This window comes from Stigmatopora argus, chromosome 4 (genome assembly GCF_051989625.1).
Source record: "Stigmatopora argus isolate UIUO_Sarg chromosome 4, RoL_Sarg_1.0, whole genome shotgun sequence".
NCBI lineage: Eukaryota > Metazoa > Chordata > Actinopteri > Syngnathiformes > Syngnathidae > Stigmatopora > Stigmatopora argus.
In genome coordinates, this window is record NC_135390.1 from 1,531,873 (window position 1) to 1,547,565 (window position 15,693).

A 15,693-nucleotide genomic window follows, 5' to 3' on the forward strand; every position below is an offset into this window, starting at 1 on the left:
TCAAAATGATTTGCTGAGAACCTTAATTCAAAGATTAATCTCAACGTTTTCGGCGAAACGTCCATTCGGCGACCTGTCCGTCGGCGAAATGTCTTTCGGCGAATCATCCGGTCACGGTTATTCAATGCATAATACAAAGTGAACAACAATAGATCCAAAGCAAACAGGTGGAATGAAGAGTTGTGCAAAGAAAAGGCGAACGTTGACAATCAACATTAAGCGCGAAATAATTAAAAAATCTGACAGTGGGGTACGTGTCACAGAGCTTGCTCATTGTCATGGATGATATCGTGTCACTTGGAAATTCCTTGGGGCTGGAGGTTACCGAGGCAGATGTGAATGATCTAATCGCCGAGCACCACGAAAAACTCATGACACAGGATTTAATCGAGCTCCAGGAGAGTGAACATTTGGAGGTGTTGCGGGAACTCAGTAGTGAGGAGTAGGTGGAAGAGGGGGGCCGCCTGGCTACAAAGGATATCAAAGACATGCTAGCGAAGTGGCAAGAGTTTTCTGATTTTGTAGAAAAGAGGCACCCTGACAAGCTGGCAAGTGGTCGCGCGTTATTGTATTGTGAGGACATTTGTGCGCGTCATTTTCGAAATATTTTGAAGGGAAGGCAAAAACAAACAACCCTTGAGGCGTTCCTTTTAAAAACTCCTGCTGAACGTCCGGTTGGAATCAACCCGGAGAACAAAGGTAAAAAAAAATAATACAAAATTAGAATTCAGTTTTGTGTAAAGTTACATTAAACCAGTGGCGGGCCGTCAGGGCTTTCAAGGCCTTCCCTGCTGGCCTAAGAAATATCTGAATCATATTATATTTTGTCCATCAATACTTATTATTCCAAATGGTCTGTTAGCTTCCTTTCATTGCTTTTCTCCCTGGTTGCACTGCTTCCAGATGTGTGTTTTCATATTGCATTTAACCAATCACATTTCAGCCATTATTTGTTGCCAGATCAGATCTGCCTCAAAGCCTTCACAATCAGTTCTTGCGGGCTCTGCTGCATTAAACTAGAATGTTGCTTTTAATCAATCAGATTTCGAGTTGGCAACCCCACAATGATTTTTCATAGGCGTTAGCATTTTGCTGGCTGGGACATGTCATTGCTTTCACAAACTATGATTGGCTAGTAGGCGGGACAAAGCAGTACCCGAGGCAGCCGAGATCGCAAACTCCACCCACTATGGCCGACAGAAGCAGAAGCAAAAACAAATGGATTATGTTTGCTCACAAAGCTATTTTCCAGACGGACTTTTCCAGAAAAAAATGGACATCATTAAGAAAGGGCGGTCAACTCCGAAGCTAGCAAGCCTGTTACAGCCGGGAAAATGGTGTGTGGGGCACTTTCAGCGCGCTAACTTAGCTCCACAAGCAAATAGTATATTGTTGTGTTGATTTAATGCTACTTTCAAAATGTACTATGCCGGAAATATGACAGGACAGGCTCGACTTTCATCATTAGCTTCGATGGCGATTGGAAAGAAGGAAGAAAGAAAGGAGGATGGATATTGTGTAAAAATGATTTTTGGTGAGTAAAATTACAAATATGGCTATATTCCTAAATAATATTTCAATTGTGGGCCAAATTCTGATATCTGAAAAGCTCCAGTGTTTGTATTTAATCACAAAATGCTGCTAGGAAGTGGATTTTACCCCAGTTTAATTTTTGACGTTTCACCATTGACGTCCATCGCTGTCTTTTCCCGGGAAAAATTACCCCCCTGGCCTGGTTGTAATGTCTCAAAAGCTCCAGTATTTGTATTCAATCAATACATGCTGCTAGGAAGTGGATTTTACCTAATTTTAGTGCATTTTTGTCATTCCATGTATGGACGTATCGACGTTCATCGCTGTCTTTTTACCGGGGAAATGATACTCCGGGCCCGGTTCTGATGTCTAAAAGCTCCAGTATTTGTATTTAATCAATAAATGCAGTTTTTGGCTGGATTTTACCCCATTTTCGTTTGCCCGTACGCCATTGACGTTCATCGCTGTCTTTTCCCGGGAAAATCGCCCCCCCTGGCCTGGTTTTAATGTCTGAAAAGCTCCAGTATTTGTATTTAATCATGAAATGCTGCTAGGAAGTGGATTTTACCCCATTTTTGTGCATTAATTTATTGATTATTTTTTATGTGTCGCAGCTGTAGCTGCAGTAGAGGTTTTATAGCCATAAAATAGTTTTTGAGGGTTGGATTGATACGTTGAAGGCGCTACCAGAAAATGCACCGCCCGCCACTGCATTAAACGTATGTTTGAGTCTGTCTGTATATATTAATCCAAGTTAATTTAAATTGTATGTTCTGTTACGAGTGCGTTGCCGTGTTTTTAGTTCATTTCAATTGGAAACATTTATATCGACATACGAGCTAAGTCCCGGAACGAATTAAGCTCGTATGTAGAAGTACCACTGTACAAGGAATTAGGACCCAATTGCGGGCAAGCAGGCGAGGACGAGGGAAATAGTGCTCATAACCAAAACTTTAATAATTTAGGCAGGATTTTAAAAAATAACAGAGACTCAGGGAATGAAACAAAAAAACAATTCGGACTGGGGAAAACACGGGGAATCAAGGAACGAGGTACCGTGGATACATGGCAAGGGAATTTAGGCAGACGATCTGACAATGACGTTATGGACAGTGGGGTTTAAATAGACCGAACAGGGACTAATTTTGAATCACGCGCAGCTGCGCGAGCATACCGGCAAGGCAGGAGGGACAAACAAGAGTAGGGAAAAGGCAAAGGGAAAAACAATAGCAGGCTACTCCTAACAGATGCACTGTGACTGTTCTGTTTTACGATGCCGCCTTTAGTTTAACTTCATTTAAATATTAATGAATTGTGTTTAATTCCTTTGATGAAATTAAAGAAATTCAAGAAAAAATCAGATTTTTGATTTTTATTTTGACTATATGACAAAACCACAACAAAATGTAATGCACATAACGTGACCCTCTGCAATTTGTAAACAGTTTACCACGCTATATTATCCCCTGGTCACAATAAAACTTGCAGCAGTAGTGAAGTTTGGAGATGCAATTCACTTCTTAATTATTTTTTGTGCTCCTCTAATTTCTCCAGAAGTAATGCAATGTCTTTCCACATGACTCATTGTTATTTGAGAACTTCTCGCTACAAAATGAATATTCCTACCTTCCACACTGGCAGCGAATGCAAATGATTCGGTCCATGAAACGTTGAATCTTCTGTTTTCCTCTGTTATTTTTCTCTTTTCCCTTTGGGGCTCATGGCCTGTCCCACAGTTGCCAGTTTGTGCACAACAGCAACCTGTCTTTCATCTCGCCCTGTTTATAGAAACGTATCGCAGGCTTTGACGCAAGTCTTTTGAAATTTAAGATTTATTCTACACATTCTTACAGCATTGGAAAAATATTAAGAATGTTTGTGTCATGTTTGTCCTCCTGATGAAACTATATTAAAACAAAAAATATATTTCTTTCCCCAATTTTCAAACATGTTTAAAAAAACTCCAGGGAACCACTAGAGCAGCACTAAAGAAACACATGTGGCTCCAGAACCCCACACTAGTACAAATGTCTACTTTCATGTTCATGTTGAGAATCTTTATTAAAGTTATTTTGTGGACTTACAGTGCCGCGAAAAAGAATTTGCCCACTTCCTGATTTCTGTTTTTTTTTTTTGCATATTTATCACATACAAATGTTTCATATCATGGGAAGAAACTGTCCTTGAGTCTGTTTGTCTTGACTGTTATGGCTCTGTAGCGTCTTCCAGAGGGCAGCAGGTTGAAGTGGTGGAAGCCAGAATGCGTATTGTTTTTTATGAATTTTCTCTGTCCTCTAAGGCACCAGGATTTGTAGATGCTGGACAAGGTAGGTAGGGGGCATTTGATAAACTTTTGGGCTGTGTTGTTCACCCTCTGCAGTCTTTTCCTGTCAGCATCTGTGCAGCTTTAGTGCCACACTGATACAGTGTAGGTCAGCATGCTCTCAATGGCAGACCGGTAGAAAGTCACCACAAGTTGGTATTCAGTTGCTCCTTCCTGTGTACTCCCAGGAAATGTAGCCTCTGCAGCGCCTTCTTGACAAGTGCTGTGGTGTTTCCGCCAAAATGAGATCAGCAGAGATGTGGACCCCTAGGAATTTGAAAGTCACTCGCTCCACATGTTGGCCGTTGTTTTACAGGGGGAAGGAGCAGCCTTGTATCGTCCGCAAATTTCACAATGATGTTCTCAGGGTGCGTGTATCTGCAGTCGTGTGTGTACAACGAGTAGAGAAGTGGACTCATCACACAGCCTTGGGGCGAGCCGGTGCTGAGCGTTTGGGCAGATGAGAGGTGGTGCCCCAGCTTCACGTGCTGGGGTCAGTTGACCAGAAAGTCCTTAATCCAGGAGCATATGGAAGGTGAGAGCCCCAGGTTGGCCAACTTGGGGATAAGAATGTTTATCCTGTCTTCATTGGAGACGAATGCTTTTGCTGCTGCTCCCGATGGAATGATAAAGCTTTCAATTGAAAAACCTCCAGGGAACGGTCTTATGGTGTTAAAGGCTGAGTCAATGAAAAGCATTCTGACATCGCTCCGTCTTTTCTCAAGGTGGCTTTTGTGGCTTTGATTGTTAGCTAAAGGGAGTGGAAGCTGGGACCTAGAACAAATAGACGTGATCGGTTTGTCCCAAGTGTGATCATGGTATTGATTGATTGATTTGATAAGGGACAAGACATATTAATGAACATATTTATTTTCATGCTAATGACCATATATATGTAAATATATAAAATTGTAGCCACGGCTAATTTCCGTCCTTTAGTCCCTTGTTTAGGTACAAGAAAAACAATAACACAGGCTTTTTGTTGGAAGATTTTGTAGATTAAGTATGGTTCTGTATGCACCTTTGATGTCCGAGTAGACATGATCCAGAGTTGTATCGCCTCGTGTTGGAGATTTCACGTGCTGGTAATATTTCGGCAGAACAGTTTTTAGATTTGCCTGATTAAAATCTCCTGTAATTATGTGCTTGGCACTTAGGTAGGCATTCTGGTGATAGTTTATTGCATCCATTAGAAGGGAGAGAGCGGTGCTTACCTTAGCATCCGGTGGGATGTAGATAGCAGTGATTATAACAATGGCTATTTCTCTGGACAGAAAGAAGGGTCTGTATCTCAACAAAGTGAATTCTATTTCTGGGGACCAGTGTCTAACCACAACAGTGCTATTGTTACAACATCCCTCATTCACAAAGATCCAAAGCCCACCAAATCATTATTTTTCCAAGTAGCGTGCAGCCTGCTAGCTGCACTGTAGCGCCAGATATTTGTGGTTGTAGTCACGTCTCTGTTATTATTAGCATGGAGCATTCGCGAATGTAGCGAGTCTATTTCCAAATCGTCCGTTTTGTTTACAATGGATCTGATGTATATGCTAGGCAGCGGAGGTTTGAGTGATTGTTTCCTGAGTTTACACAACAGGCCCGCTTGACAGCCTCGCTTCTGTTTTCTTTCCTGATGCCTTCTCTTTCGCACCCCAGACACGATAACAAACCATCAGACTACACACCATTCAGATCAGACCACCGCACTTCAACAGGATTTAAATCTGGACTTTGACTTGGCCACTCCATAACCTTATTTTTTTTAGCCATTCAAAGGTGGACCTGCTGGTTTGCTCTGGATTATTGTCTTGCTGCATGCTTCAAGAGCGCTGGAGTTTGAGCGCACGAAATGGGGGCCGGAAGTTCTCCTTCAAAATTTGCTGGAAGACAGCAGTATTTATTCTTCCATCAATTAGAGCAGTGTTTTCCAACCTTTTTTAAACTGAGGCACATTTTTTGCATTGAAAAAATCTCAAGGGACACCACCATCTGAAAATCATTGAATTTCAAACTATGTCGCCAATATTGGTCATTCTCATCAAAGTTTTATCAGCAGGAATCACATAAACCTCCAAAATTATTCAAAAATCGAATTTTTCACACTGACCTAATGTCACCAAAAGTTCAAAAGTTGACGTCTGCGGACCCTGAACAAATTCTGGTTCTAGTGATGCAAAAATAAAGTTTGCAATCGCATCATTTTATGACTTTAATCTCCTAATATTACGCAAAAAAACATGTTCTGCTCACACAGACTTTACTTTGACAAAAGTTGATGCCGTAGAAACCTATTACATGGTATGACGTCTTGCAATTTCCCGCGGCACACCTGACCATTGCTCACGGCACACCAGTGTGCCGCGGCACAGTGGTTGGGAAACACTGAAATAGAGTAAGTCGTCCTGGTCCTGAGGTAGCAAAGCAGCCCCAGACAATTACACTGCCACCACCATGCTTCACTGTTGGTATAGTGTTCTTTTGATGGAATGATGTGCCATTATTCCGCCAAATGTAACGGGCCGCACACCTTCCAATAAGTTTAACTTTTGACTCAACAGTCCACAGAATGTCTTCCCAAAAGTGTGGAGGATGATCAAGATGTTTTTTTGCAAACGTAAGACGAGCCTATACAGACGCTCCCCTACTTACGAATATACGACTTACGAACAACGGTACATACAAACATGTCTGCAAATTGCGTTTATGTCGAAAAATGTTCGTAAGTTCGATTTTGTATTTTTTTCCGAGTAGTGCTTCTTTCCGCCGCTAATACTGACGCCTGGCGCTGTGAGCGCTCAGCTCACCCAGCATCTACCTTCCTCTGCCCAGTTCGTTGCAATGCGGAAGTGCGTGAACGTATCTCCAGTGCGCAAAGAACCTTTTTCATTTGTATCATTAAATATCTCGTGCATCCATTATTCAATATGGTCGGTGAAAAGTGAAATGCTTCTAGTGAGGGAGGTGCAAGAAGAGGCAAGCCATTTCATTTGAAACGAGTGGCAATAATAACGAAGCTTGATGCGCGTCAGGAAGTGGTGAGCGTTGCACGGGCATACAACTTGAATCGTTCGACCGTCAGTACCATTTATAAACAGAAAGATCGAGCAGCAGGACCCAAATATTGAATGTTGCACAAAGTTTTCAAATCAATTGAATGATGCCATACAGTGCTATTGCATCATTTATGATGAAAAAAAGAAGAAAACTGTGCAATCGTCGTTAGATCGCTTCTTTCGGCCAGTTTCTAATACATAAATCTCTCTCTCTATACAGTACTGTACATATTCTCTCCATTTTATTAAATGATTTTTAGTACAAACCAATGCGTGTTACTTATACAAGCCTTAAACATACAAATGCACTTATATAAACCTTCAATATACTTATATTGGCCTTAAACATAAATTATAATACAAAATATAGCACTCAATCAACTTACAAACAAATTCAACTTATGAACAATCGCTCGGAACCTAACTCGTTCGTAAGTAGGGGAGCGTCTGTATATTCATTTTGGAAGGCAATGCTTTTTGCCTTGGAACTCTGCCATGGATGCCAGCTTTGGCCAGTGTTTTTCTGATAATAGAGTCATGAACATTGACCTTAACTGAGGCCAGCGGAGTCTGCAGTTCTTTAGATGTTTTTCTAGGTTCTTTTGTGACCTCCTGGATGAGTCGTCACACTCTTGGAGTAATTTTAGCTGGCCGACCACTCCGTGGGAGGTTTGCCACTGTCCCCAGTTCCCTCCATTTATCGATAATGGCTTTGACATTGCTTCACTGGAGCCCCAAAGCTTTGGAAATGGCTTTGTAATCTTTTCCAGGTTGATAGATGTCCATCACTTCTTTTCACATTTCTTTTTGAATTTCTTTGGATTGTGGAATGATGCTCTGATTGACCACTGCAGCCTACTTTACTTTGTCTGACAAATTCTATTTAAGTGTTTACTTGATATAAAAAGGGTTGTAACCAGGTGTGGCTGTGGGCTGTGAAATTGAACTTAGCATTCCCATTTAACAAAAGGGGGGGTGATTACTTTTTCACAAAGGACCAAAGGCAAAAAATACAGAAATCAGGAAGGCGACAAATACTTTTTCACGGCATTTTAACTTACCGTATTTACTCGCATATAAACCGCAAAAAATGATGACTGAATCGAGGGTACGGCTCATATGCGCATAAAATCATGACATGGCACGGCGACGTCACGACAAAATGGCGCTGTGACGCCATGATGCAATGGAGTCATGATGTCATGAGGCAAGCAAATTTGCTCGATACAGTCATTTATTTCAAAATAGAGAAAAGGTAAACAGATAAAACGCTAAACAAAATTTATTTTGATGTCTATGAATGAAATTCAAGGAAACAAAAGTATGTCTCATATCATCTAATTTCCTGAAATGCTTTATCCTCATTAGGGTCGCAGGGGGTGCTGGAGGCTATCCCAGCTGACTCCAGGCCAGGGGGGGGGCACCCTGAATCGGTGTCCAGCCGATCCCAGGCATATCAAATCATTTTGGATAAATGTAAAAGTGTTAACTAAATGCCTGTCTAGTTGGAGATCCTCCTCTGCCTGTCTCAAGAGTCAGGAACAAAGCCACCATTCCTCCCTCTGGGCATCCCTACTGTGATAATTGAAATAGCTTTGTAAAAGTGTTACCAAAATCAAAATGAACTCAAAGTCAGTGAAGTTCAAAAGAAGAGAAAAAGAAAAAGGCAAAAGACATCAAATATAGATGGCCTCCAACACCAATCAGAATTCTGAAAAAAAAATCAAATACAACAACATTTAAATTGATAGTTAGAAACCTATTCTTATAAACTATTAACTTGGAAATCGTGACAAACATGTTATAAAAAGAAAACAAACCCTTAATTATGGTCACATTGTTCCTTGGAAATCTCATCTCTTTCATATCATTTTCTGAACCGCTTTATCTTCATTAGGATCGCGCGGGGTGCTGGAACCTATCCCAGCTGACTCCGGGCTAGAGGCAGGCGACACCCTGAATCAGTGGCCAGCCGATTGCAGGGCACAAGGAGACAAAGGACAACGATGCACAATCACACCATACCTAGGGGCAATTTAGAGTGTTCAATCAGCCTACCATGCATGTTTTTGGAATGTGGGAGGAAACCGGAGTACTCGGAGGAAACCCACGCAGGAGAATATGCAAACTCCACACAGGTGGATGTGACCAGGATTTGTGATGCCGACGTGCTAACCACTAGCGCCACAGGGCTGCCTCTTCCTTGGAAATATTTACTCTCATAAAACATTTGCAATTTCTAATTCCAGCTAATTATAACAGTCCACTCATTAAACCTGAATATAGAAAGCATTTTAAATTGGCTTTTACTCCAAATGTTACCACTTTCTACAATAGTTCAGTCAAATTTAGCATAATAAAAAACAATTGTTTGAATTCACAAAAAATGTTCCCTCTTTGGTGATTTATAAATCAAATTTTCGTATAGCTGATCTCTATGGTATCGATAAAACATGTGGGATACTCTCTGAACATTCAAATCCAACTTATACATTAATTTATTCATTTTCCTCTAAGTGTTTTAAATCAAAGCAAATAATGCTTTTCCTTTTTTGTCAGCATTGAATTTGTAATATTGATCTTGTCAACATATAAGAAAACTAATAGATGTACACAAATAAGGGAGTGCATACCTTACAGACTAAAAATACACCACCCTATCAGCCCATTTTCTTAACACGACTGTACAGTACACCAGTACTCGCTGCACAACACGCAAGTCAGATTTACACTCCTAAAATAGTTATATATATATATATATATATATATATATATATATATATATATATATATATATATATATATATATATATATATATATATATATATATATATATATTTTAAGGATATCCATCCTCTATTTTCAATTGATAGATCATGTCCCCCTGTCTGGCGAATTATAATCCAGGCAAAGATTCTATTGTGTTGTGGGATGAAAAACAAGGCTCTAATTCCATTGAAATACATGTTCCTTTTTCGTCCAAATAAATCTTACATTCAAGTAGTGCTTGCTATAATAATATTAATTCATAATAATTTTGATAATAGACTCTTGGGATATTGTCGAAGTCTCCCAATATTAAGTCCCATTTATTCCTATTTTAGAATTTGTTACTTAGCAAATTAGTTGGATATATTTTCACACTTGACGCAGGCTCGAAAACTCTTCTTACATTATTTTTCCAAGTCTAAACCTTATGATTAGGAAATATTTACCTTATCTGAATTGAAACAATTACCGTATTTACTCGCATATAAGCCACCCACACGTATAAGCCGCACCCTTAAAATTGCTTTGACATTTTTGAATTTTACATTTTCTCGTGTATAAGCCGCCCCCCTGATTCCCAATTTTCACCTCCATGTTCATGGTTTAAATAGGCAGTACAAATGTGTTACTTTGAAGGGAAAATCATCACAAGTGCTATTTCTGAGATACTGTATGAATCAAAAGCATATTATTAGGGTCAATATCATAAGTTAATATGCCTGTCTTTGTAAATGCAAAATATCAAATTATTCAATTTGAAAAAAAGAATAAGTCTATCTTAATGAGAACCTGATTCTTTCTAAATACATAAATTACAATTTTCTTACCAGAAATCAAATCAAATCAAAAGCTTCTATTGTCATTATACACAGCTGCATATAACGAAATTGGTGGTGCTACTCCACAAAGTGCGTTTTCCCAGTAAAAACATAAATAAGTAATATAAAAATCACGTCCTGGCAAGGTGAATTCTAAAATTTTGCACAATCTAAGATATTGCACATTGTTATTGCACACCTCGAAATTATTGCACAGAAGGGATTGTGTGTCGTGCTAATGCAAGTTCCGAGCCCTGATGGCTCTGGGAAAAATATTGTCCCTAAGTCTATTTGTCCGTGCTTTGTGAGACCTGTAGCGTCTGCGAGAGGGCAGCAGCTGGAACAGGTTATGACCAGGGTGGAATGGGTCCCTAACACATGTTCCCAGCTCTGCTGAGGTAGCGAGGGCTGGCAATGTCATCCAGTGAGGTTGCCAGCCCTCGCTACCTCAGCAGAGCCGGGAACAGAACATTCTTGTGAAGTTTAAGATGTTGTGGCAGCCATATTGCTTCTAATGTCAAAATATCTCAATTCTTTCAATGGTTCCTATTACTCCAATAGTTGTCACTTTCTAACAAGAAATAAAACAAAACATAAATCAAAGTGGAATTTTGTTTTATTTCAAAATCAAGGCTACTCGTGTCTGGCCAGTCAGAACACGTTTAACTCGGTTTAGACAGCAGCACCCTAGGTAAGATGGCTGCCACAGGACCTAGGTAAGGTGGCTGTGCCGAGCAAGCAGTGATAGGAACGTGAGTTTTTACGTTGTTTTCAATGTTCCCAATCAGCTGCGCGCGTGCGCAATTGTGCACAACGCTCGTCTTCTCTGCGCAGCAGCAATCATATGGCGTGCAGTAAATAAAATCCAAACTGCTTTTTTTTTACCCCTTTCCCCATGATGGCGCCGTTTAAGCGGCAGCCAGTGGCAGTAGCTCTGTCCACTCTTATGTTTTTCGTGTTTTACCGCATGTTTTACATGAAAAATTAGAGGGAACATTGACATGCACCTGCTTGTGGTAGGTGTGATACTGGTGTGCCCATAGCGAGCAATGATGATGTCGTGACCAAATGATTCGCCTAAAGACGTTTCGCCGACGGACGTTTGACAGACGGACAGGTCGCCAAATGAACGTTCGTTCAAACAGCGTTTAATGATTAAATACAAATACTAGTATTTGTTAGTTTAATGATTAAATACAAATACTAGTATTTGTTAGTTTAATGATTAAATACAAATACTAGTATTTGTTAGTTTAATGATTAAATACAAATACTAGTATTTGTTAGTTTAATGATTAAATACAAATACTAGTATTTGTTAGTTTAATGATTAAATACAAATACTAGTATTTGTATTTATTCATTAAACGCTGTTTTCAGCTGGATTTGATCGAATTTGAGAGCATTTTGAGCCGTTTGGCGAATGGACGTATATGGAGGTTTTTTTGCCTCCATCGCGACATTTTACCGAGGAATTCACTTCCCTGGGCTCGGTTATAATGTCCTAAGAGCTCCAGTATTTGTATTTAATCATTAAACGCTGTTTTCGGCTGGATTTGACCGAATTTGAGCTGTTTGGGAAATTGACGTATATAGACGTTTTTTTGCCTCCATCGTGACATCATCGCAACATTTTACCGAGGAATTCACTTCCCTGGTCTCGGTTCTAATGTCTAGAGAGCTCCAGTATTTGTATTTAATCATTAAATGCTGTTTTAGGATGGATTTGACCCGATTGCTGTCATTTTACGGCTCGGTTCTGCTACATCTGCCCGCCCAAGAGTGCTTATTCCCGGGCTGCCATGCCCGCCCAAGAGTGCTTATTCCCAGGCTGCCATTGATGGTAGACTAATAAATTGAGAGTAATGAGCGGCAAAGGGAAATGAATCATTGATTTTTACTATAATTTGGACAACGCCGGCGGCGGGCCGGATTAAAAATCCTAACGGGCTGTATATGGCCCGCGGGCCGAGGTTGAAAAACTTGTACACACACGATCCGGGGGCGGGGCGAGCGCGCGAAACCCGTTTCGGCCGAATGAACGTTCGGCGGAACGTCCATTCGGCGACCTGCCCGTCTGTCAAACGTCCGTCACGAAACGTCTTTAGGCAAATCATCCGAGTACCGATGATGTCGCTCACACTGGTACTCAGTGCGCTCAGGGAGGTTGTCTTTCTGCCCAGACCAACGAAAAATTAGAGGGAACATTGGTTGTTTTTCCTGAATTTCATTCATAGATGTGAAAATTAATTTTGCTTAGCGTTTTATCTTTTTATCTTTTCTCTATTTTGAAATAAATACCGGCTGCATTTGCTTGCGCCATGACGTCACGACGCCATCGCGTCATGACGCAATGATGCCATTTTGTCGTGACGTCATCGTGCCGTGGCGGCGTCAACTTGCAGTTTCACAGTTTCATGCATGTCGGGTTTTTATGCGCATATAAGCCGTACCGTCATCAGTCATCATTTTTTGTCCGACAAAAGCGGCGTATATGCGAGTAAATACACAAAACTATCTTAATATACTTTATTTAGCTTTTTGACTCAAACTTTGCATGAGAAAAGTCACCAATCAATCATTTTCCATTGTTATTATATTAATCTATTTGATTTCATTAATCTCTCTTCTATTTGTCCCTCAAATTTTGTCCCACAGGACGCGACTTTACTTGCAAAAAAATTCCGTCAATGACAATAACAATCTTATTTCACCAGGATGAAAATCACAGATCTTTCCTCAGACTCTTCTAAAATTTTGATGTTTCTATAAATTATGCAGAATTTAAAATCGGCTTACCTTGTGTTTTGTCCCCCCAAGAGTCTGCAAGGTCATGGTTTCGTCTGTACCTTCATAACAAATCACGTTCCGGGTCACCATTTGTGAGATATTCTTTTCTTTTTTCTGAAAGATCTGGTGAGACAAGTGTTAAAAAAATATAGGCAAGACATTAGTGAAGCTTCCATGACCAGTTCTCGTTATTGGCTTGAGAAAAGGCTAGATTCCCGTTCTGACTCCATTTCTTAAATCCTTCATTGCCTCCACCCAAAGTGGGCGTTAACCTAAACATTTGTTGATGTAAAAGATTCTCAGAATATAACCCCTTTCTTTCAACTAAAGGCACAGGATGTCAAGACAGGCAAGGAATGGTCAAATTAGTAAAAGCTTCACAACTGCCAGAACACAGCTAAATTGCTAAAACACCCAGAGTGACCTGCTGTTTTTCACACATTGTTGTGAAGACTCCGCTCAAACACAATGATCAAATTAATGGCTATTACTTTAGTACACAAACCTTTAAGTTAATTTTTATAGCAAATAATTCATAACAAGAACAATATTTTAATATCGGCATACAATGCATCACAGACATGACACATATTTTTTCCAAGAATAGCAGTGGTGTGCCGTCAAGGCCTTCGAAGCCTTCTCTCCTGGCTTAAGAAATATCTGAATCACAGACTGATTTTAATTATATTTTGTCCATGAATACTTATTAAATAATTCCAAATTGTCTGTTAGCTTCCTTTCATTGCTTACCCCCTAGTTGCACTGCTTCCAGATGTGTGTTTTCATATTGAAGCATTTAACCAATCACATTTCAGCCATTATTTGTTGCCAGGGTCAGAAATCTGCCTCAAGGCCTTCACAATCAGTTCTGCAGGCTCTGCTGCATTAAACAAGTGTCGATAAGACTGTTGCTTTAACCAATCAGAATTCGATTTGGTGACACCAAGGCCTTCTCGCAGGCGTAGGGATACATCATTGCCTCCTCGCAGGTGTAGGGATACGTCATTGCCTTTTCGCTGGCGTAGGGATACGTCATTGCCTTCTTGCAGGCGTAGGGATACGTCATTGCCTTCTCGCAGGCCTAGGGATACGTCATCGCTTTCACCAACTATGATTGGCTAATGATAGAGTGGACTAGCCAGAGCTACCAAACTGTATCTGGAGCGAGCTGCACAAGCAAATATATTGTTGTGTTGATTTAATAGTGGTTTTGTCAACCCACAATGGCTGAAGGAGGAGAAGAAATGGATTTGTTTGCAGATTTACTGTCAAAGCCATTTTCAAGACAGACTTTTCAAGAAAAAAAAGCTGGACATCATTAAGAAAGGTCGGACAACTCCAAAGCAAGGAAGCCTGTCACAACCGGGAACGAACATTTTCAGCACTAAATCAAATAAAAACATATGCCAAAAACAAAACAGGGCAGGCTCGACTTTCAGCATTAGCTTCAATGGCGATAAAAAGAAGGGGGGAAAGAAAGGAGGATGGATATTGTGTACAGGTAAAAATGATTTTTGGTGAGTAAAATATGGCTATTTTCCTAAATAAAATTTCAATTTTATGAGGTTTTTATTGATGATTTTGTATGTGTTGCAGCTGTAGCTGCAGTAGAGGTTTTATAGCCATAAAATAGTTTTTGAGGGTTGGATTGATTGCGTCAGCTGAAGGCGTCGCTAGGAAATTCACGGGCCGCCACTGAAGAATAGTAATGTATTTAAATGTTTTTTTTAAACATTAGTCTATCATTCTGATGTTTTGACACAACAACATTGTTGTTTTGGATAATACTGTAAAACAAAATGTTAAATTAGTATTAGGTCCAAATATATAAATAGCTGGGAAAAAAAATCAACATCGTGACATTTTGATTAAAAAAATGTTTTCAGACAAATAAAAACAATGAGAACTGGCCTCTTTCACAAATATGTGTTACAATGCAAAAAATTGTCAAATTTACTGTAGATAATTTTCAGTATTCACTAGTATTTTTCCTTTGTTAGATTCAATCCCTTCATACTTGGATCTTTCATTTATATCACTCTTTTCCTTAACTTGTGTTTTTTTCAGAAATATGGACTTATTTTCAGGAAGTACTTTTGAAGAAATACTCCTCTGAAAGAAATGGTGTGAATGTTCTCACGGGACCAATATTTGACCATGACTTCGACGGTGTAAAGGATCCTACTGACAAGATTAAGGAGTAAGATTTGTACTTATTTTTTCTTTCCATTCGCAGTATTCTGTTGGAGTGGAAAAATCCACAACACGCTCTGGTTGCAGACAGGAAGCAAGACCTACTTCATTGAAAAATTCGGCGTCTGAGTTTGAGCATAGTACAGTGAAGGAGGACATCCGCCGTCCTTTCAAATCGCGTCTGACCTCTAGCACAGTACAGGGAGAATGTGA

General features: G+C 39.9%; 1 protein-coding gene across 32 annotated transcripts in view; it reads left to right on the forward strand.

Moving 5' to 3' along the window:
- enpp2 (ectonucleotide pyrophosphatase/phosphodiesterase 2) overlaps positions 1-15,693 on the forward strand; it is a 360,090-nt gene that overhangs the window by 251,167 nt on the left and 93,230 nt on the right. For all 32 annotated transcript variants that reach the window (XR_013300101.1, XR_013300100.1, XR_013300099.1 and 29 more), the window contains one exon: positions 15,355-15,487. Coding sequence is in view for 23 of the 32 variants with exons in the window: in XM_077599517.1 (XP_077455643.1) it covers positions 15,355-15,487 (133 nt within the window). In the remaining 9 variants the exon portion in view is untranslated. The remainder of the gene's footprint in view (positions 1-15,354; positions 15,488-15,693) is intronic.